Source organism: Toxorhynchites rutilus, chromosome 2, assembly GCF_029784135.1.
Source record: "Toxorhynchites rutilus septentrionalis strain SRP chromosome 2, ASM2978413v1, whole genome shotgun sequence".
Classification (NCBI taxonomy): Eukaryota; Metazoa; Arthropoda; class Insecta; order Diptera; family Culicidae; genus Toxorhynchites; species Toxorhynchites rutilus.
Genome location: NC_073745.1, coordinates 262,774,238 through 262,799,149, shown reverse-complemented (window position 1 = coordinate 262,799,149; position 24,912 = coordinate 262,774,238). Strand labels below are relative to the sequence as shown.

Genomic DNA, 24,912 nt, shown 5'->3' with positions numbered 1-24,912 from the left:
ACGTGATCTATACACTCTTATCTGATTATAAGCGAAAGCTGAAGATATAATTCCTAAAAATTAAATTTCTACAGCGTTTTTTCCGTGATGCAATTTGATGTGACACACCCTTTAATATCGATATATTATGACAAAGATTGTTTCCGAAAGATTAAATTTTCCTATATACCATAACGAAAAGTTGTTCAATGTATAGGTTATCTCCACTGACGAAAAAAAGTTCAACATGAATGGTCCTGATGGTATGGGTACTGACGTGATTCGATTTACATAGTCCCATTCTTATGTGAGGCTCCTGCTTCTCTTGTGTAATAAACACCACGTCATCCACCCTGGCTGGTCACTGTTGGCAATTGTTCTACTTTCCGGTCAGTTTCAATTTCTGTAAAAATCATTGAAAAATCCTTTTTCGTAAAATATTTGGCCGATCAATTCGAAGAACAGTGTGTTGAATTGCAAGAAAGTGCATTGAAGTTTGAAGAAAACTTAAGTTTCAAATATTAGACTGTCAAAAAAGTCGTGTGGTATTTTTTTTTGAATTTTCATTTGTTCATAAAATTAGTTACTATCATCTGTTTGAAGTCAAATATGCGCCGTTTTGTTCGATGACTTGTTCCCAACGAGATGCCAACTTCATAATACCCATGTTATAGAAGCTCGCTTCCTTATTGGCAAAAAACTCGGATAGCCAATTTTCACAGGCCTCTTTTGTGGCTAACTTCTGACTACTTAGCTCGTTCGCCATGGACAAAAACAGGTGGTAGTCACTTGGTGCAAGGTCCGGACTATACGGCGGATGCAAAAGAACCTCCCATCCGAGCTCCCGGAGCTTCTGGCGCGTCACCAAAGAAGTGTGTGGCCTGGCGTTGTCCTGATGGTAGACAATGCGGCCTCTGTTTATCAAAGATGGCCTCTTCTTCATGAGTGCTACCTTCAAGCGGTCCAGTTGTTGGCAGTACAGGTCCGAATAGAGCGTTTGGCCATAGGGAAGCAGCTCATAATAGATTATTCCTTGACAATCCCACCAAACACACAGCAGAACCTTCCTGGCCTTCTGAGCCGCTTCAGCGGGCTTCGACCACAACCGTTTGCGCTTCACGTTGTCGTAAGTGACCCACTTTTCATCGCCAGTCACCATCCGCTTCAGAAACGGGTCGATTTTGTTGCGATTCAGTAGCGATTCACATGCGTCGATACGGTCAAAGATGTTTTTTTGCGTCAACGTTGTGGCACCCATACATCGAGCTTCTTTGTGAATCCAAGCTACTTCAAATGGTTAATAACGGTTTGATGACTTATCCCCAGCTCTTGGCCGATGCTACGGCTGCTACTATGCCGGTCTTTCTCGGCTAATTCAGCGATTTTGTCGCAATTTTCGACGATAGGCCTTCCGGAGCGTGGCGCATCTTCGACGACCTCTACACCAGAACGAAAACGTTGAAATCATCGTTGTGCGGTGGAAATAGAAACTGTATCGGGTCCATAAACTGCACAAATTTTATTGACAGCTTGAGATGCATTTTTGCCTTTGTCATAGTAGTACTGAAAAATATGTCGGATTTTCTCTTTATTTTGCTCCATATTTGCGACACTATAACTCACGAACGACTTAACCAAACAAAACACTGTCAAGGACTATATTATAGCGCGCAAAAATACCTTTCCAATAAGCTATAGTATGACTCGATACAATGAATACAACTAGAACTACGCGCTTACAACGACACCTCGCGGAAATACCGCAGGACTATTTTGACAGCCTAATATTATTGAAGTTCTTCTTAAAATGTCTGTATTCCCATACCTCATACAAAAATCAAATTATTTTCCTTTTGAAAGTTCAATTAGTACAATTTGCGTGATAATTAACAATAAAAACCCTCAAATATTTCGGTTTCGATTTTTTTTTTCTAAAGGGGGAATCCGTAACTCCCGGATGTGGTTAGTAATCATGTGAGTGTTTTCCGTGTCCTTGACTTCGCCCCGTAATGTTCGTTTATGATCTTCCGTGCCGTAAATTCGCTGATCCCGTGTTCCTTCGCCATTTTTCCCATTGAACGCACTGGATTCGCCCGAATTTTCCTTTTAATGGCAGCGATAAACCTCGGAATCTAAGCTACTTCGGACGACCTTTGACCACCTTCGCGGATAGTTCCTTTCTTTTTTCGGCCTAAGACTCTTTTCTCGGTTCACCATGGCGGTTGAAATATCGTTTTGCGCGTGGGACAAATGACGAATACGCTGCCGCTTCGTCATGGTGCATACAGATATTCATATAAATTAGACATTAATTGGTTTAGTACAACTTGCGATATCGCGGGATCCTGATCTTCTGCTTCATCTATACCTGTTCCTCAGAAATGCCGATGTCAACGTTTAATGATGTTTCCTTCGTTGTGTCCCCGTTTCATATCCCTCCTATCCGATCGATAAACTTTTACTTAGTCGCGGCAATACATACACACACTCTTTACAGATGCACGGGCCGAAGGTTGTGCAGTCCACTGATCATTCAACAAGAGCCAAAGGTTGTACCGCTCATGACAACTCTACACGAGCTGATGATTGCGCCGGCTAGTGACCATTCTATCCTGGATTCCTCGAGTCGAGAAAGACGCACCACGCTAGATATGGGGTACAGACTAGGGAGCGTTGCTGATTAATGGTCAGCTGCATCCCAATAGGAAGTAGCCCGTGTCGGGCACACGTATAGAGCATCGAAGACTGCAACATACCAATTATGAGAACACTTGTAGTACTAACCTCGAGCCAACCGCGAGTAATCGGTTACATATTACTAACATAGTTGTAAGACAAAAATTGTCAAAATATTGGACTCCCGGCCCCGTCAGGCTAACGCCCCATGTGCCTTAATAAAAAATATATTTTGGGAAAAAAAAAAAAAAAACTTGCGATATCGTGTACGTCAGTTTGATAAAATTAGTTTCGAGAAAAACGCGTTTGGAGTTAACACGTTGAGCCCCGCATTATTCTTGGTGCGCCTTCCATTCGACCCGCATCAAGAGTAATTGCACAATATCAGTGTCGATCCCCGCTTCCACAGATATTTATTATACTAAAATTCGAAAATTCGACATTCTAGACTAGAATATTGCCTTAAACTGCTTTTCGCCATCAATGGGTTTTATGTCAGATATATTCATTAAATACTTTTGCTTTCACTTGTCACAATTTTCTCAACTGGTTATCATAATGATAATAAAGCTCTACCTACTAATAGAGAATCACCTTTTAAACAATATGCTATCAAAACATTCCAGAAACGATCACTAGGACCAGTTCTTAAGTGAATCAAATCTAATGAAGTTTTGTACCTTGTTTCATGAGTACTGTATACTACTACACCCAAAGCACATGTTATGGCATCCCGATTTATTACATTAAATGAGCTGAAAAATAACAGAAAATGTTCTACTCCCCAATACCCCCCATTTTTATCATTTGTATAATATATATGCTAGAGCCAATATGAGCGAGCGAAACAGGAGACACATTTAAACGAAAGCATATGAAAGCTTTTCTTATAGTTTGTTAAATACACGGCCCAGACAGAGAAAGATATATTCTCGTTCATATTCTTCTTTCTCCTCTTAGAAAACATTTTCCAACTTCATTTTATGATGAGGTGTACTATTATCACGCTTCTATGTAACAGCACCGGCAGCTATATGGATAGCGTGGTCGTGTTAAATAGCTTTGCATTCTAAAGAAATGAGAAAAGAAAACAGAAAGAGATGTCTGCTCGCATACATACAAACCATTTTTAAGCTTTTAGAACAGCTCATTATTTGCGCATCTGACCCTCCAGCACACGAAATGGCATCATTTCTGTCAAAGATGCAACGTTTTCAGCCAATGATAGTTTGGGTGTATGTACGCAATTTGGTATAAATGTGGACATGACTCCATAGACAGCCAAAGATAAATACCACGATTGAAAAGCTAAGCAGTTTGACCGAATTGTGGACCGTTGCTTTCGAAACAAACAATCATCCTGTTAGTACACCTGAAATAGTGTTGGCAGAAAACATTTCATCTTCGGCAGAAAACATGCTTTTTCGTGTGCTGAAGGGTGAAATGAACAAAAAAAAGCTCCTTTTTTCAAAAGCTTTAAAATTATTGTATTTGTGGGAGCAGACATCTCTTTCTCTCAGAGTGAACATCAGACATCTCTTTCTCTCAAACTGAACATCAGTTTGGGAATGTGCAAAAAAAATCCAAACTATGTCAAAGGGGATCGAATCAAGGCCGGCTGGAATGAAAGGCTGTTTTACACGACAACGCTATCCACATAGCCAATGGTGCTGTTGCATAAACGCGTGATAATATTACACCTCGTCATAAAATTAACTTAAGAATGAAGCATAAACATGAACCTATATCCTTTTCGGTTTGGGCCGTGTATGTGGCAAAGTATGCGAAGACTTTTTTTTGCAATGTGTCTCTTGTTTCGCTTGCTCATACAATCAGTTCATCAACCACGAAGAGTTTTAGTGTGTATTCGGCAACTTTCTCGTAAAATGTAATCTAGCTGTCTTTAGTGCTCTTGAAGTTTTCGTGCTCAAAATATCAGTTTCGTGTTCAAAATTGGAAGTTTATTTGTTTATTTGTTTGAGTTTAAATTCATCTGACAACATCGTCTTAATGAAATAAAATACTTATAACTAGTTAAAAACACATTAATACAGGGTGGGCCATTTAAAGTGGAAGGATTTGTTTTTGCAATAGCAAAGTAAAGAAGTGGAATTTAAATTTTTTTTTTTTGAGATGCATTTATTTTGGTCCAAGGAGATTTGTTCTAACTACTTTTTGATTATGATATCTCGTAAATGACCGCCTCTGGCCTTGACCGCAAAATGTGCCCTTTTTTCGGCATTTTCCATCACTTTGCCCAATGTTTCGGCCGATATGGCAGCAATTTCTTGTCGGATATTGTCTTTCAGCGCAGCCAGGGTCCTTGGTTTACCAGTGTATACCTTGGATTTTAAATATCCCCATAAAAAAAAAGTCAGGAGGCGTCAAATCAGGTGATCTCGGAGGCCAGTCATAATCGCCGTTTTTCGATATTAATCTTCCGGGGAACATTTCGCGCAATAATTTGGTCGTGGCAGCCGCTGTATGGCATGTAGCGCCGTCCTGTTGGAACCAGTAATTGTCCAATTCATTTTCACGAACAAATGGCAATAAAAAATCGGTTATCATTGTCCGATAACGCTCCCCATTCACGGTTACCGTTGCTCCATTTTCGTTTTCAAAGAAGTACGGGCCGATGACTTTATCGGCATAAATGCCACACCACACAGTAACTTTTTGGTCGTAAAGAGGTTGCGTTTCGATGAATTGAGGGTTTTCAGTAGCATAAAACCGACAATTTTGTTTATTCACTCCTCCATTCAAGTTGAAATGCGCCTCATCAGACATTATGATTTTTTGCCAAAAGCCACGTTCTTTTTTGGCTAACTCTTGCGAACGATGGCGACCTGATGTCGATGGAGTCTCTGCAACACTGGCTCGAACGGCATCAATATTCTCGTCGAAACGTCTTGGTCGTTGTCTGGACAGATGACTGGCATTACCAACACTACCAGACGATATAAATTTGGCATATAATCGACGTATAGTGTTGTCTCCAGGCGATGTTTTAACTTTATTTTTATTTTTCCACGCACGTTTAGTTAACACAATTGAGAAGTTATTTTGAATGTACAGCTGAACAATTTCAGCGCGTTGTTTAGGTGTGTATTGTTCCATGGTTAAAATTGTACTGAAATGACGCTTCCAACGCGGTATGACATTTGTTAATCTGACATCTCTGTCAAAAGTTATGGGGTTGCCAGATGCTTCCACTTTAAATGGCCCACCCTGTACATGACATTAAGCACATTAGAATTCTCGATCCTGTTTCTGAAGCGTTGTTACGGTTCTCCGAAATCAAAAAAATGTTCTACTAATGAAAATGTCCTTATCATTCCCGTTATCGATTCATGATGACCAAACGTTGAACGATGCGGGAACGGTTGCAGCAAATACAAGGATCGTAGGATTTGGCTGGGAGCGTGAAAGTTAACCATCTCTAGCAAGTTAGGTGCATCTAATTCACCACAAATTAGTTTGGCAACGGAAGTGGCTTGTTGAATACGCCTACGACGTTCAAGCGTATCCAGATTCAGTAATCGACATCTAGCTATATATGGCGGCAGATTCCGTGGATCACGCCAAGGTAGATGCCTGAGCGCTCTACGGATGAAGCGTTTCTGAATTCTTTCAATCCTGATGCTCCACATGGATTGGGAAGGGTTCCAAACTACCGATGCGGTTTTAAGAATTAACCTTACAAGAGAACAGTAGAGTGACTTCTGGCAGTAAAGATCGGTGAAGTCTCTAGATATTCTTGAAATGAACCCAAGCTGACGATTGGCTTTAGTGATCAGCGTAGAGCGGTGTGCGTTGAAGGTGAGTTTAGAGTCGAACGCTACACCCAAGTCGTTTACCTGACTTACTCTCTCCAAGATGATATCCATCAAATATAATTGGCTGTCTTTTTCGATAAAAACTCAAGATCACACACGTAGTAATGCTGATGGTAAGTTTGTTCAGCCGGAACGAGCATACGAACTGGCCAAGCAAGCTCTGCAACCGAAGACAATCCTCGAGAGTTTTGATAGCCAGATAGATCTTCAAATCGTCTGCGTAGATCGATACACCGCCGGATGCGAGAATAAGCGACACATCGTTGTAGAATATCGCGAACAGCAGTGGCCCTAGATGTGGAACTGCCTTGTGGAACTCCCGAACAAACGGCAAACGGATATGAAATGTGAGACTGGAGCTTAACACGGAGCGTCCTTCTAGAAAGGTATGACCTCAGCCAGTAGATGAATCTTTCAGAAGCACCAAGACGAGATAGTTTACTCAACAGGATGCGGAGGTCAATTCAGTTGAAAGCGGCTTTTATGTCGGTATAAATAGCATCAACTTGAGCTCGTTCTTCTAGGCGGTTGACACAAAACGATGAGAACTCTAGAAGATTTGTGCTAACCGAGCGTCCTGGCATAAAACCATGTTGTATTGGTGAGATATAGCTCTTCACTTCGAAGAAGACAACATCGTTCACGATCATCTCAAATAGCTTAGATGCGGCAGAAAGGCTGGTTATCCCGCGATAGTTGATCACCTTGCACTTATCTCCTTTTTTGAAGACGGGAAACATATAGGAGTGCTCCCACACATCTGGAAAGATTTCTTGATCCAGCGATCCTGTGTAGATACGGGAGAGTGGCAAAGCCAAAACTGAAGCACAGCGACAGAAAACTTTTGCTGGAATGCCATCTGGGCCAGGAACTGTTGACCGTTTCAACTTTTACGCTTCTCTCAATCGTCTGTGGAGTAACAGTGAATGACCACAAGTCTATTAAAGCCTCCGGAACATTAGCTGCAGCACATTCGGCTTCCGACGGGGTTGCTGCATCAGCTACAAACACTGAAGCAATGTGTTTTGAGAATAAATCACACGTTTCAGGAACCGAGGACGACTCTCGATATCCCAAGAACACCTTAGACGGGATATCTGCAGTTTTCCGCTTGGGTTTCACAAACTTCCAGAAATTCCTGCGCATATTCGTCTGGACACGAAGTACGTATGATTTGTAGAGAGTTGGGTCAAGACTGCGGTATGCATTGCTAGCGAGTTGAAAGTTGTGTTTTGTTTCAAAAGTTCGTCGACGATGCAACCTGCGTTGGCAGGAATTATTGTCGCGCCTTAGAACGCGTAGGAGTGGAGTACTCCATGCTGGAGGTTCTTTTCGTGGAGTATTTGTTACTAGCCAGCTACAGACAATTTCGCCAAAACGCGTCGCCATATTGTTAACATCCTGACCAAGGACACTCCAATCGTAGCTACACAGAAACTCATTGAATGCAGCGAAATCAATTTTAGAGTAATTCAACGGTTTTTCAGCTTCGTTACGATCCTCAGTAGCCGACACTACTCCACCTGTGGCTGATAACGACAGTTCTAATGGTGGATGGTACAGATCCACCGGTAACAGTGGCGGATTTGCTAATAGCTATGTTAGTGTCGGGTGCGCAGAAAACCAGATCCAATGTGCGGCCACGAAAATTGCGAATGAAGTTGCGTTGCTGGAGATCGAGAAAGGTGTCTCCATCTAATAGAGCAGCACTCGCAGCGGTAGTCAACGAGGGGTTCAGGTCAACAACAGAATCGACATGCGGTTCCCACGCAATATGAGGTTGATTGTGATCACCACATATTAAAACTGTGTCATCAGTGGACGCACGGTCACACAACTCGCGCACACAAGCTAAATGGGAGTCATAAGCTTATTTGTTCCAAACACAAATTTCGATTAGCATTCGAAATTTGATTACTGAATTCCACAAAACTGGCAAGATATCCTCAATCGGTGATTAGTTCCACCAAAAAAGCGGTTGATTATATTGGAATTAACGAAATATATTCAGTCAGAAAGATCAACCAACCCACAGTTATGATTTGCATGTTTCCTGAAATTACTAACTAATGCGTTTCGTATGTTGCAATGCAGCCGCGATCAATGTTCCTACTGATAGGACGGCACCGAAGTATAGGCCGTTGTTAAAAGAATTGTAACAAAACGAGAACTAATATACCGTCGATCGATAAAACAAGAAAATGTGATAAATAAGTTGCTGGAGACATGCTGCGCGATACCACCTGCCATCGTATCGAATCGCAGCATCCAGCCATACGAGCGCCAACCAGTATCAGCCTCACGAAGCAGAAATTTTAGGCGCCATGTCATTTCGGTATGCGAATTAATTATCTTTGACTGGAATGTTTAATAACCGTCTGATAAATGTGCAATGTGCACACCTCGAGTATGTGGTAGCGACAAGTGTTTACAACACCTTCATTCGCTCTCGTACATCGTCTTCGGATGAGACGATATTAGCGACGAGCACTGAACTTCTATTTCAATGTTAGAAAATAATAATTTAGATGGTGTCGCGTATACATGGGTTTGAGAGGATTCATCCAACATTCATCCGAAAGCGTCCGCTTACTCCTCTTCTCAGTCGAATGGTCTCTGAACACATGTTCTGGTAACAAAAAAAAACTCATAATTTTGGCGAGTGATTTACGCTACACAGGTTATCATGTTTACAACGTATAACTTTCGTTTTGTTGTTCAACTCCGGTAGCATCTTCGAGTTTCACGTAGAGCGATTCACACAGGGCTCCCCGCTGTGCGATGATTAACGAGGTGCTGTGACCCGTGTGACATCTCTGGCGCCACTTCACGTGAATCAGCAATTAAGCGTTCATAATTCGCTCCGCAATAATTTATATTCAGATACCTTGACATTTTTGGATTCGCATCGGCTTTTTCGGTTATGTGTAATAATAGCGAAAGTTTATTTTCATATACCAAAATAAACCGTTCCTATAAAATCAGTGCTAAAATTAACCTGGAATGCCGGTTTGGGGGAGTACGTATAAAAGCATGAAAAATTCGAAATATGCAAACAATTTAATAAATAAAACGAACCACTAGTCACGAGCACGACATGGCATTCCGAACCAACGGACTGCAACTACTGGATAAAGATCGACGCCGGATTTGCGGATGGATGCCGTGAGAGAGGACAGGATACAGAATCGGTATAAACCAGAGCAAAAAACTGTCTCTTCGCGGAGAATTCCTCCAAAGAGGCGATAAATAAATAATTTATTCCGAAATTTTCACACTCGGACGGCTTATTTTGACAGTTTTATAGGTTTGTTTCCTTCGTTCTATTGGTCACTCAGAAAGATTACCAACAAGCAAAGATATGTCAGGTCAAACACTTGAGAACAACCCAATTAGGGCTATTTACGCTATTTCCTCAGCTGATGCGCGTGTTTGATAAACGATTTTGAGAGATTTTGCTTGTTTTTTCCAGTATATTGTTTTCAGTATTAAATGTATTGGTTCGTATCCTGATATACTGACAAACACTCAATTTTGCCTGATTTTTCTGGAATGATCCTGATTTTTCCTATTTTTCCTAATAAATAAATATCCTGGCTGACCATCGTTTTTACAAAATTTATAATTCAATCAAAATAAAAGTGAAGCTATACCACTTTTTTATAACTCTGTAAAATATAGTACAACGCCGCTCTTTATCGTTTTAGCTCTACCCACGCAATAGACGAGTTTCATAAAACCAGTTAATGTACAGATTCAGGTAAATGTCACATTCGGATCAATGTTCCATTCTGGTACATGTCGCATTCAGGTATTTGTTACATTCGGGTGATTGTCTTTCGGGTAGTTGTCGTTCGGGTAAATGTGACACAATCGCCTTGAAAATGGCGAAAGATTGTGAAACAAACTGTGCTATTTTCTATGCTTTGTATGTCTGCCTATAAAAATAATATTTTTGTTCTCCCAAAAATCGGCATTTCAATATGAGCTAACCTGATTTCTATTTTCATTCTCCTGATTTTTCTAAATTATAGTTGGCAACCCTGATTACAGGGTTTCTGTGCGTACCGTCGAGCACGAGTATATTTGACACGCGAGTATATTTTGACAATATAGTTTTTGAACGTTTTTAACAGAATTTATATCTACGAAATTTTCATAAAATAATATTTTAGACACCGTCGGTATGAACAGTTTTTTTTAAAGCAGAGGATGCATAAATTTCACGTTGAAATTAAATATTAAAAAAAAGATGATATTGAATGAATTCTTGAAGAGTTTCAAGAATAGAAGATAGAGTAAATACCTACCGGAAAACGAATTTTCGCCATCTATCTAGGATATCTAGGATTATTGCATAGTCAAACGCTTCTGATGGGATGTTCTACAATTTGTCACCATTTTTTTAATCATTTTAATCAAAACGGTGCTACGCGATCGTGAACTACAGCTGAAGTTGAAGCAAAAGACGAAGGGAACGATGGCTACATCGTTTCGGGCTTTGGATTGGGAGATCGAAGCAACTGACAAGACAGTAAAAAATACCTAGCGGAGATGGACGACATCATACGGAAACGTAAGTCATGACCGACCGTATCGAAACAGTAAGCTGTGCCCTAGAAACTCGAAAAGGTAACGCCAAAGCCGTTCTTCTTCTTCAAAAATATAATCCGGACGAGGATGTGGTACTTTGGCCGCGAAGTAGTCGCTGGAGGAGATGAACCTCTTGAAAATAGAAGTGGTTCCGAAGTCCGCCAATCCTCCGAAGTTTTAAATTGTTGAAGGACGGGGGTCTTTGTAGCCTAATTGATTACGTATCCGCTACTAAGCGAACGCTCATAAGCTAATAACTCAGGGCCCCAACTGACCATCTTTTGTGTGTTATTCTAGATACTACGTCCATGCAACAATAATCATGCTCACATTACGGTCAGCTGCATCGGCAATACGTACTATTAATAACACAACAAAGAAAGACTCATATCAACAGTCCCGCTGTGTTTGATCCAACTATGAACATACTAACAACAGGAAAGTTCTTACGCCCAACTGGCTACTGTGCAATATACTACAAATTATCGAGAGATATCATGTAAACGAACAAATTCGGCTTTGTTACTGCTGAATTTCTAAATGCGCCTAATAAAATAAACAGATTGGATAAAAAAAACCCTCCGGAAATCCCCCAGCTGCGTCTCATTGAGAATTTCTGAAGCAGAGGATCTACCCCTGCGATTTCGTGGCGAAGTATGAACTCATGAATAAAGCTAAAAATGAACTGAAAAACATGCCCAAAAGAGTATGTTTTTGCGAGCAATTGTGAAATTCCCGGGTAACTGCTGGAATATATTTTTTTTTATACATTTTTATAACATGGTGAATAAAATTATGTTTTATGGGGAATTCGTCCAATTATATTATTTTTTGTTGGCCACCAGATCTTTTTTACCGTTCTGGTCGTTTGTCAGCTCTCAGCCGCCACAACAAGGAATCTTAATAATATGAGTACGATTTTTTCAGCCATGTATCAATTTAGACTTCGAATCTTAAGGTGAAGGTGGAACGAACCATTGTAGTACAGGTCGGACTCGATTATATATAGTCGACCATTTTTTTTCAACAATTATTTTCAAATCCTATACATAATTGAATCTCAAGAAAACAATTTTTTCATTAATGTATGAATGTCAAACATTAATAGAAAAATAACTTTTTTGTGATTCGATTATGTATTGGATTCGAAAATTAAAGTTGAAAGTGAAATTGTAATTATATATAATCGAGTCCGACCTGTAGTATAAGTAAAACCACGTGTTCTTCTTTGGGTAATAGTGTTTGTGAGAGAAGAGCAAAACACACCGTTTGTTTTGGTGTTGGTACGTAAACAGATCAATTCACTTATCAGACTGCGTGGCGTTTCACTGACACGAGTCTTAGAATACATTTGAAAAAAAAAACCACAATTGAATACTGAAGTAAAATGTATGAACTATGTGTTCCGATGAACAATTGCAAATATAAATATATATATAGAAGGTGTATTTGCATATGAAGTAAAATTCTGATTATACGCGAGTGCAACATGAGCAAATTTATAACAGATGCGAATTGGGGCTCTTTTGGTATTAACAAGTTCTTCCGCACAGTAACTCGATGTTGATAATTCCTTGATATTTTCCTTCGTTGATCTATTTTTTTCACATATTCACGTTGGAGAGCTTTAGAGGCATTATGATTGAATATAATACTTTTCCGTTTACTATTTTTTATAGCAGAGGCGGCCGTGGCAGTGTTCCGAGCTCTGCAATACAATTTTCTTAATCATTGTAAAAGTTGCTAAAACTTACATTATAGACTCATTTAACGTTAAAATAATAATTGTATTGATATTAACATAATTTTCTTTTATTCATTTTCATTGCATGAAACGCTATGACTCAGGAGTAACATTTTATTGATTGGTTTTTATAGCTGTTTCGATGATGTTGTCTGGTATCAGTGTCGAAAAAATAACGATGCTTTCACCAATACAAACAAAACCATTGCACAATGGTCCAGGAGATGCATTTAAGTGGAAATTAGCATTTAGAGCTTGACAGTTATTCTCTAGACAAAAACGGTCTTAGACGAAGTTGTTACTCAAGATAGAGCGCTCGTTTTTATGTTGTCAAAAATAGGGTGCCAAAATTATCGGTGAAATAAAAAATATAACTTTCTTATCTTCATAGATAGAGGTAAACATAGTTCGACAATGTTGTAGCTCCAATTATTTGAGACACCTTGTAGAACAAAGTTTTTCTTTATCTCTTAAAATAACCGATAAAGCGCCTTTTTCCTAAGTTACGTTAGGGTCACCATGAAAAAAACTGTTTTTTTCTCTTACTTTTATATTTCAAATTTTACATGCAAACTGTCTTGGAAAGACTTTTAGAGCTTACTAATACAAACATTTTTCGATGCAGAACTTGTCAATATCTCAACTTAACTCAAAGTTATTGATATTTCTTCCCAAAAAACAGGCTATTTTCATTTGTTTGTCATTCTTTCTGGGGCAAACGTAAATAAAGTTTATTAGTGGCAATTGAAAGATCATATTTCACTCTACATGATGTGCTATGTTTACCTCTATCTATAAAGATAAGAAAGTTATATTTTTTATTTCATCGACAATTTTGGTCACCCTATTCTTGACAACATAAAAACGAGCGCTCTATCATGAGTAACAACTTTGTCTAAGGCAGTTTTTGTCTAGAGAATAACTGTCGAGCTCTAAATGCTAATTTCCACTTGAATGCATCTCCTGGACCATTGTGCATTGCGGATAATTGAAAAATGAATATTAAAGCACTAGCTCGAGTTTTTCGACGATTTTTATTATACATTGCGACGGCAATAGAAAATTTAATATCTTGTGAGTAATCGATTAGAGTTTGGTTGATATTGCTTGATGGAAAGTGTGCAAAAACGATCATTTTCTTCACACTGTTTCGCAAAATTATTGAATTTTTTTGCATATCGGGCGAGGGGTGAGGGAGGGAGATGAAAGAAATGAGCGCCATTGTGGCAGCCATTTGTGGCTTCCTTCCTCCTTCACCTTAATTTCTGGTGAACCTGCTCACGAGTTAATATGGTGCTTCTATGAATAATGGATAACGGTACTCAGTATAAACCAAAGATTATTAGCGTGGAAACGTGGTCACGATGCTGAATAGCTACGATACATCGGACACAACAGTTATAGTAAAAAGAATGAAACGAGGCGCCACCGTCTACCAAATTATATTTAAAACTACGATATGAATAGGGGAGGAGTACAAAAATTTGTACGAAAGATGGTGGAATGACTCAGGTTCGTTGCATTTATTCGAGAAAATTTCAGCGGTAGTCTGGCGTCAGACTTGTTGGTTACTCTCGTGGGATATACACGAAGGAAAATTATAAAATATAATTGTCTTATAAAAACACAATTAAACACATTGTTCAGTAAATGCATATTTAAAATTTCTCAAGAAATAAACAGATCTTATTTAGCTTTCATTATCTTACATGATACATGCAGTGATATATGCTCCTTCAAGGGAAATTAATTCCGACCAGTATGATACCCATACAAAAATTTGATACGACCGCAAAGCGTTAATCACTAGAAACACATATCTCATATTCGAGAAATATGTAACGAAAAAAAAAAATATAAATCAAACCCAGTCTTGTTTTCAGAACTAATCAATAAATGCAAAATGCTGATTATCCGCATCAACGAAAACTGAAGTCCGAAGCAACAATTTCAATTTCCAGAATCAAGATGAAATTAAAATTCCGAAAGGAAATTCCGCTGCATTGCCCAGACCAAGCAGACATTCCAAAGTGAATTGCCCAGGCAAAATATGTTTTGATGATAGCGACGAGTTTATATCAATAAGTTCAAGTGCACGCGAAAATCCAAATGATTCCAACGCGCACAACGTCATCAATTTTCGTGACTGAAGTGTAATGATTTTGCCTCTATTTTTCTGCCCGGCAAACAACAAAAATAGAAGGAATGTTAATTTCCAACCGTCTAGGAAGCCAAATATACTGGAAGCGTCGATGGAGCCGTTTTCCAAAATAGACTAAATGACGCCGATGGTGAAATGATGGAATAGATTTTTGATATCAAATTCCAAACAGAACGAGTGATAATTTACTCTATATCACGTGGAAGCTCGTTGTAATTTAAAAATAATACATTAGAATTCATTTTTTATTCAACATCATTTTGAAGATTTCAATGGAATACATTCAAAATGAGGAACATAAATTGTTGAACACATCTTTTTTATGTAATAATCGACTGTTAATTTTAATTCTTATAAAATTATTTGCTCCGGTGAAGTTCTAGTGATGGAGTGAGTAATATTTTTTAAACCGACGCTCTTAACATTAATCGCTCTAGTATTTAACAGTAATTTCTATTTTATGAACGGTTTACGATGACAGTTTATTTTCATCATACCATATTCCTCATAATGTTTGATTATTTGAAATCAAATTTCTCGAACAATTGTGAATCATATATCGGATCAAAACAAAAATTAAAACCAATAATGATACAGGAAAACCTGTTTTTGTGCGGTTGCTTTTTGTGCCATTTCTCATTTGTGTGACTGTTTAAGTGCGATATTATTATTTGTGCGATTAGTTTGTGTGATTTAAGACCCGATGTCATAATAAAATCGCACAAAAAGAGTTGCACAAACGAGGAATCACGCGGAAAGGGACCGCACAAAAACAGGTTTGCCTGTATGTCAGAATAAAGTAGAAACATGATTATCTGTGAGTGGATGATCCGAAATCATTCTCGTTATCCGCGGTGACCTAGCCACTCAATTACGCAGGTAATCGGGGTTCTAGTGTAATAACATACACCGACCGGCACACTGGTGCTCTCGTGGCCGAGTGGTTAGCGTCACACATAACATGCCGGGGTTTCGGGTTCGATACCCGATCTGGTCCGGGTAATTTTTCGTCAAAGAAACTTCCTCCGACTTCCACTGTGGTCAAGCGTATTCTAGAGCTTGCCACTCAGATTGCATTCAAGGTGTGATTTTTTGGCATAGAAATCTCAACTAAGTACTAACAAAAATGACGCAAGTAATACTACGTTGATATTTTATATTGAATTACAATTTCAATTAGTTGAATTTTAGAGTGTATTCGAACATCTATCAAATGAGTATATTGTACAGACACTTTAGATAACTTCAATTATTCGTGTATTCAGCATTCGGCGGGATAAAAATACTGCTGTCAAAGTAGTTGTTGAAATAAAGTTCTTTCCGAATTCGACTCCCAAACGAGTCACACGCGTTTTTATTATACTCCGCAGAATTTATTTAAGTATCATTTAGTAGTTGCCCTCGGATTTCCCTCGGTGATCCGGAACACATGTGTGTGGAACACAGTGGCGACGAGGATCAACGCGAAACGACCGTTTTGAAGAAGCAGCGGCAGTTTCCTAATCAGTCACTTTGATCCGGGAAAATATAACACGGTAAAAGATAACAAAACAATTGTGAGCCAAATAAATTTTTGGTAAGGTATTGTGCGACCATTGTTCAGTGGAGATAAACGCTTTTGTAAACCAATGCGCCATTTGCTTTTCGCGGACGTATTTCTAACAAAGGAATACAATCACCACAACTAAACCTTCTGTTCTTTTAGGAAGTGCTTTTGAAGAAAAAGTTTTCATTGTTTAGGTTATTAAAAGTGGTTTTTCTTTTTCTTATGAGTTTGGAAGCGCTCGTGAACAATCGGAAAGTTAACCGGCGACAATCATTTTTATCGACCTAGATGTTTGCTGGTGTTTGCCATTGACATCGCGGAGGAAATTTTGCTGAAAATCGGTTGGTGCTCGCTTTTGGCATCGCATGAGTGTGGCAGGTGGTTTGGTGAGTTGTATCATTTGATTTATAGACAACTAAGAGAAATTCAAAACAGACATTCGAGCATTTTCGAGCAAGCAGCTTATTTTGACTGACTTTCATATTTTGACTTGAGTGCATGAATTTTTCTTCTATAAATAAAATTAGTAGTCCCTGCTTGTTAAATGTATCTATTGAAAATGATCCTGTAAAAATGTAAAGATTGATAGTGACTCATCTGTATCAGTGATGAGTGAAAATTGTGAAAACTTTTCACCAAGGGAATGTTGAATTTTGAAACAAATTCAACATTCCCTTGGTGAAAAGTTAAAAACAATTAGTTGTGATTTACGGTTCCAGGTTAAAGGTTTCTGGGAAAGTTGAAGTTATTGTTGAATAGAAATGGAAGAAAGTGAAATTGAATCTTTTGGTTATTGACTGTGATTACCAGTTCGTTCCTTTGCTGGGTAGATCATGGTTGGATGAATTGTTTCCAATTGGGAACATTTTTTTGGTGATTAAATACCAATCAATTATAATCAATTACAGAAAAACAAAACAACGCACTAATTGCTGGAATAGAATTAAAGTTTTCTGACGTTTTTGTCAAGGATTTTTCTGCTCAAATAAATAATTTTGGAGCCGATTTGGTTATAAAAAGGGACATTACAATTTTTAGGAAGGCAAATGATGTTCCCTATCTTTCAGGGGAGAAGGTTTTAAATTGTTAAGGTAAATTAAAGAGAGATAACGTTAAAATTCCTATTCTAACTAGTGAGTGGGCATCACCTGTGGTTGAAGTTGTCAAGAAAAACAATGATCCAATATTAGTAATTGACTACAAAGTTTCTATTAACAAGGTAATTATACCGAATGCCTATCCATTGCAATTTGCTCAGGATCTCATTGCTAGATTAGCTGGAAGTAGCGTTTTTGTGCGTTGTATTTAGAGGGAGCGTATACACACCTATCTATATCTGAACGCTCACGAAAATTTATGGTGTTTAACGCAATTAAAGAATATTTTACATATAATAGACTGCTACAGTGCGCTTCCTCAGGTACTATCTTCTAGCAACAAATGGATCAGATTTTGTATGACATTGAAAATCTTGTTGCTGCTTGTGATGTTTGTGCAAGCATGGCAATTGTTCCAATACTCAAAGTTTTTGCTAGAGCCTGGTATGCTGATTTTAAGCTTAGAGGAGCAGAGTAATCCTTTTTTATTAAATTATAGAAATAATAACATGACATCAGATGGTAGTTTCCCTTCTGAAAGGATATTTAGTTATACACCAAATATGTTGATCGATTTGATCAACTTAAAGAAGAATTGTAAGCAAACGCTGGTACCACATGCGCTCGATGATGCATCTAAATCTAATAATAAAAATTATCAACATGATCCTTTTGATACGCAGATGTCTGGGGTACAAGTATATCGTGGGGACAAGTATAACATTCTGCATTTACGTGAAAAATGTTTCAAAGCATCATTTTTAAAACGATTCTCTAAAAAGTTATTACAGATTACGGTTGAAAACGAGACGACGACTACCGTTCATCCAATCCAGGTCAGAGTCGTTAGGGATACACAAGAAACATCGGGTCAGCCCACCCACCTCTGAAACCGAGATGCCAACCGTAGAGGAGAGAAATGATGTTCGGCAAACACCTGAATGGAAATGAATGGAGTGAATGGAAACATAAAGAGAAAGTATCAGCCTGAATCGGTAGTGCTAACTGGCCTATCAAGGCGTTCGAAGAGAGTGAAGAAGCCAAGAATAGAAAAGAAAGTGAATATGAATATTTTTGAATTATTGTTCTTATTTCTGGATTTTTGTAAGGAGGAAGAGCTATTGTATATTGAATTACAATTTAGATTAGTTGAATTTTAGAGTGTATTCGAACATCTATCAAATGAGTATAGACACTTTAGATAACTTCAACTATTCGTGTATTCAGCATTCGGTGGGATAAACATACTGCAGTCAAAGTAAAATAAAGTTGAAGGGATTGCTAAGATGGCCTTTTTGTAGCCAGCATAGAAAATCATGAGCATAGAAATCATAACCTATAATTAAAAATGAAGTACTCCGCGCTATTCTCCAATAGTGATTTAAATGGCAAATCGCCAAGAAAGCTTCCGGATGGGTGTCCAAACATCGCTTGCCGAAGGAAACTATCCAACGTAATCAAATATTAACATATATGACTCCAAACATTAAACAATACGTGAGCCCCCTGAGCGCGAGCCCTGCTTTATGCTGCCTACGCTCAATTTACATTGGTTGGGGAAGGGTTGCCAGGGCCCCGGTTGAAATAAAGTTCTTTCTGACTTCCACTCCCAAACAAGTCACACGCTGTTTTATTATACTCCGTAGTTTCCTTCGGTGATCCGGAACACATTAGTTGAGATGGCGAAGTACCTCACAAAACCCGGTACGAAAGAAAAATCTACCTCCAATATAAACCAAACTTTGAACGAAACTTATATTTGCTTCAAACTATTCGTTATTTCTTCATACGGTTTAGAAAAGAAAACTCCAAAACTCATTTTTCCAAAACATCGTTGATCTTTTTTTTAACTCTTTCACGTATAACGTCGAACCACAATCGTGGCGACTAGACTGTGCCAGTACGTACAACATCGTACCTCACTCGTCGTCTATTGATGTGAAATAGATACTTGTGATGCTGCGGGACTGCTACAATCGCAAGTAGGATACACAGACTCAGCAGAGTATCGTAATGGCTCACTGTGCTCGTATTTGAGCCCTATTGTTGGAAATTAAATCGTACGGCAAGGGGTTAAATGTCAGCATCGGACGGCATACGTTTGCCCGGTTAACTTTTGTTTTGATATATAGTACCGCGCCACAATATTTCTAGCCTGCTACTCTTTTTCTGAGTGGTTGTTCCTGTTGCAGTCGTTTACTGCGGCGATTTATTCCGGGAACCGAATTTGACCTATTATTAACAGTGTAACCGATGAATTTATTTAAATTGAATTTGCACTGTACTGTAAACTTATATTCTCCCCTATATCCCCTATATATAAACGTGTCATTCTTTATCTTGAACAACAATTCCCCCACTATATGGGCCCTATTATACGTTTAAAACCAAATCCATGGCAATCATCATCATTTATTTGCGTTTTACTTTAATTTGAAGTGATTTTTATACTTGTCTAACTTCGTTTCGTCGTGGGTGTCCAAAATCGATTTTCTTCTCTCGACTTCAATCACTCACAAACTTTGAAAAACATATCGCATTATAACGAAATTTTCAGCACTGAAAAAGAAACACTAACATATGACAATAAGAGCCCCCGCATACTACAGACTTTCTGTCAACCAACAGTTTGGACGGGTTGGCCTTCTGGTGCAAAAACGACCCAACTGAATCGGTGTAATGTGCGCACATGCATACCTCTCCGTACTGATTAAGAAGCCGACCAAACTATCGGCCGAAAATTCAGTCTGCAGTCTGCGGGGGCTCTAAAGGTGATAATAAAGGTAACTAATACAAACATATAAGCTTATAAGCATTCCTTTTCGAACAAAAATACCTTCCGCTACGATAAGAAACGATGGCCCTAATTCTTTTAAAAATTTCCATAGAATTGCTATGAAACAGTGGCACTCAACGTGTTAAAAAAACCAACTGATGTCAAAACATTACTAAACTTACTTGCTGCTCAGGGCTCGGCCACGATAGATACAATACGGTAGCGCGACTTATGAGAAAGGCCTTTCAGTCATCTTGGATTTTGTATGTAAACAATCTGCAATATTTTGCAATATCTTTTTTTTTGCTCTTTGTGTGTGGTATTGTTTTGGTGGGAATAAGAGCATTGGAAAGTTGAAAGGTAAGTTTTTTACGGTTAAAGATAGGTTTGTAATATACTCTATCTTATATGTTTCAGCTCAAGAGAAAAAATCGACTTTCGGAGTCGGTCGGTGATGGAGGAATTTTTCCCGCGTTTTGCAGTTAGAGACGTCGGTTAATTATTCGATTGTAAGGTTTCTGGAATTTCAAGTTTTCCTATATTTAATATTCTTTGTTACTGTGTTCTTGGTTAACATAAACTTAATGCCTGTTTTTGATGGGGCATAAAAAGATGATATAAAAGGATTTCTAGGAACTTCCTGCGACTTGTTTTATCGTCGATATTGTTCAGCTCATATATTATAGAAAAAAACCCGAAGATGTAACTGTAAAATTAACCATAAGCCACTGATTAATTCATAATTTACAGTTTACAATTCTTCCGCAAGTGCCTTTATATCACAAGTGTGTATATGCGTGACCATTATATTTAGTGAACAACTATACGAATGTCAAACATTTGTACTTTATTTTTGCACGTATGAATCTAACGACGAGTATATCGACGAATAATCCGTTCAATCCGGTAACAAAAGGACTAAAATCAAATAACAATAGTTCGAAAATGATATTATGCATTATATTTAATAAATATTCCACGCCACTGACATTATTTATACATTTCATTGAACAATATTCTAAAATAGGAAAGAAAAAGTCACTTGTCCAAAAAAGTTACTCCTGTACGCGCGTCGGTGTCTCAGACCGAAGGTGGTGAAAAAGTGATATACGTCCCCTTCGTACCAACTTATACGATACGCTAAACGATGATGAACAACGAATGACGAAGCTAGAGAGAATCGCAATGTCGTAGTGTTGATGTTTTCTGAGAAATGAACGAATTATTGATTTCTTGGTCTCTCAGACCTATGCGCGAGTATAGGAGTGTTAACCGTCATGGTGTTTCGTCGAAATTCTTCGGATATGTTAAATCATTAACGGTTGAACCATAAAAATGATTCCCTGGTGGTGGAGGAGACTGGGAAGAAGAATTTAGGGTCTGCAGGAGTAAAATGCGGATTTAAAGAAGGTGGTCTCAGCTCCCGTTCTAAAATAGTAGTATTCAAATTCAGAGTGCCGAGGAAAATATACCATACTAGTGGTCAATGATTCTATAAATGTACCTCTTTTGAACTAGTAGCTATAAGGACCAAGCAGAAATATTCAAACAAATCAGCTATTTCATTCAATGAACAAGTAATTTTGAACAGAAAATTTTTTATGTTGGTACAATAATAATATTGTGCATCATTCTCATTGTGTACTTTTTTTTCAATCGTCCTCAAAAAATCATGAAATGGTAAATTTACCAATATACTAAAATACCATTTCATTCAAAAACAATTATTCTGCACCATGTTTATTTCGAAATTATATTTAATGTAACTTTTAAAATTATGACATCATACTTTTTTATTACAAATATGTCTTTTCTTTTGACGTAGGACTACGTCTTTCATTTCTATACCGGGGTGTAAAATCAAAGTTTCGAAAACGAAAGCGTTACGCCGGAGACCGAGATTGTGAGCGTTAATAGCTCCTAAACAACTGAACGAAATGGTATGATAAACACTTCATTCGAAAGATAAAATATCTACGCGTTCTATACTTGTTACTTTTTGATCCAAAAACTTGTTTCAATAGTCTTAAAATTGCTTTCAAAACAGGCTATTGAAATCACCAATCGATATATAAGCGAGCGCCGCTCGGAAATCCACTCAGTTCTAATTGAACAGCGATTGGAGCATGTTGTCGCTGTTGTGGTGAAGCTCTTCGTTTATCATGAAAGCGCGGATGAACGGTGTCACCAAGAGCCTGTTTGTGCACCCTAGGCCAGAAGGGAATCCATCAGGAGGAGAGTGATGCCACAAACGGTTCCCCGGGAAGCTACACACACATACACGCGCGGAATTCTTTCCGTTTGGATGCCATTCAGCATTGAGAAAGTTCCGGAAAGATCTAATCATTTCTGGAAAATAATCTGCCAGTTCCTCTGGGAATTCAAAAATACATTCATGTGAAAGAGTTTATTTGAATGTTTTCTATCCATGTAACACTGTGACCAAATATGTTTCAATCAAGTGCTATTAACAGGTGGTTATCAAATTAGTATTAACCACTGGTGGGCTTCCAGTATCGAGGAAAATGTGGAAATATCTAATCGTTACTGAAAATAATCTGCCAGTTCCTCTGGGAATTTAAAATTACATTCATGTGAAAGAGTTTATTTGAATGTTTTCTATCCATGTAACACTGTGGCCAAATACATTTGGTTTTGTGATTTTTCAATCAATCGCAATTAACAGGATAGCTTCTGAAGATTATTCTTCCCCATCAGTAGGATATTTCCGTATCCAATATTGTATGCGCCCGCAATCGATTATTGCTCAGTCGCCAAAAGTTCCGAGCTCAGAGAGTGCATTCCCCTCTAGTTTGCCTTCCAAATTGCCATCGTAAACCACACCTTCTCTCGATTCAATCACACACAAAAAGCATACTTAAGCGATATTCTGGTGGTGAGACACATTCATTTTTCGTGAGGACATCGACAAGACAACATCGTTGCCTAACGTGCTGGAGGAGGTGGACGGCGAAGGATCGACACATACACGCGCAGAATTCTTGCCGTTTGGATGCCATTCAGCATCGAGAAAGTTCCGGAAAGATCTAATCATTGCTGGAAAATGATCTGCCAGTTCCTCTGGGAATTTAAAAATACATTCATGTGAAAGAGTTTATTTGAATGTTTTCTATCCATGTAACACTGTGACCAAATATTTTTCAATCAAGTACTATTAACAGGTGGTTATCGAGTTAGTATTAACCACTGGTGGGCTTTCAGTATCGAGGAAAATGTGGAAATATTTAATCGTTACTGAAAATAATCTGCCAGTTCCTCTGGGAATTGAAAATTACATTCAAGCGAAAGAGTTTATTTTAATGTTTTTTATCCATAAAATATCCATATAATACATTTGGGTTTGTGATTTGTCAATAAAGTACAGTTAGTAGGTTAGCTTCTGAAGATTATTCTTCAGAACAAGGTTTTTCGTATCCTATATTGGATGCATAAAACCTTGTGCCTCCAACGTAACGCTCTCGTTTTCGAAGTCCCCCAAATATTCATTTATTCATTCATTCAGAATGGATTTAGATTCAACTTCAAACAAATGATCTCTAAATCAACGATAGTCCTACGTCACCCTTGCGGTTATACCATACATATAACCCACTACCTGTTTTTGATTACAAGAAATAAATATTCACTCGGTTAATCGAATACTGAAAAACAATCATTCGAATGAATCGAATATTTAAAAATGACCCCACGATTAATCGACAATTGAATAAACGAAAAATTTAGACATCTCTATTTGCAGTAAAATCCCTTTCCACAGTCCTCTGAATATTTATACCGTTTCCCCTCGCGCACTTATTGACGACACGGTCACACCTTTATTCCACACATCTTGGTCATAGTCAACTGAGGATAGCTGACTATCTGACTGAATATATCCGTATTCAATTGGAAATGACTTTTGGCTTCTTCACGCTGTTTCTGCGCCAAAACGACTAAACAGTCAGTCGGGCGTTTAGTCGCTATCTCCCTCTACCGACTCGACTATATCATTTCATTCTTCCCAGTCAAACTGTCTTCATCCGCGTTGACGGCATTGAGCTTCGTATTACGAAATGGGGGAGTAGGCATGACAATATGGGTTTGCAGAAGAAATGAACACACTTTTAAAAGAAAAATTATTTTCCCCAAATCAAATTAGTACTCTATGTAAATGAAAATCACTTTTGATTGTAAGTAGTGAAAAAATATCATATAAAAATTGTGTCTCAAGATAATTTTATATTATAATGGTAAGTTTTGGTGATCTGAAAATTCATACAAAACAGTTTCAATTAGGGTCATAACAACGTACTTTTCGTAGGTAAATAACGCCAAGAAAAAAATTCATAAAAACCTCATCCAAACTAATGTCGTATCCAGTTGTCGACACCATTCCGCCGTCATCGCGAATTGTATTTTGAAGTGACTTCCTCCAAAACGAATTCGTTCCTCTCTCTCTCCCATGTATATCGTATGCATGCATCGATGTTTTAATTCAACATGG

General features: G+C 38.2%; 1 protein-coding gene and 1 long non-coding RNA gene across 2 annotated transcripts; one reads left to right on the top strand and one right to left on the bottom strand.

The window, feature by feature from the left end:
• Positions 1-6,955: 6,955 nt before the first annotated feature.
• Positions 6,956-7,637, bottom strand: LOC129766852 (uncharacterized). Its single transcript, XM_055767454.1, has 2 exons — positions 7,334-7,637; positions 6,956-7,278 (listed from the first exon to the last, which is right to left on the bottom strand). The coding sequence occupies exons 1-2, from the start codon at positions 7,635-7,637 to the stop codon at positions 6,956-6,958; spliced, it is 627 nt and encodes a 208-aa protein (XP_055623429.1).
• A 12,998-nt stretch (positions 7,638-20,635) lies between these two features.
• On the top strand, positions 20,636-21,132 carry LOC129771257 (uncharacterized). Its single transcript, XR_008742319.1, has 2 exons — positions 20,636-20,768; positions 20,826-21,132. It is a non-coding gene; the product is annotated as an uncharacterized LOC129771257 (long non-coding RNA).
• The last annotated feature ends 3,780 nt before the right edge of the window (positions 21,133-24,912 follow it).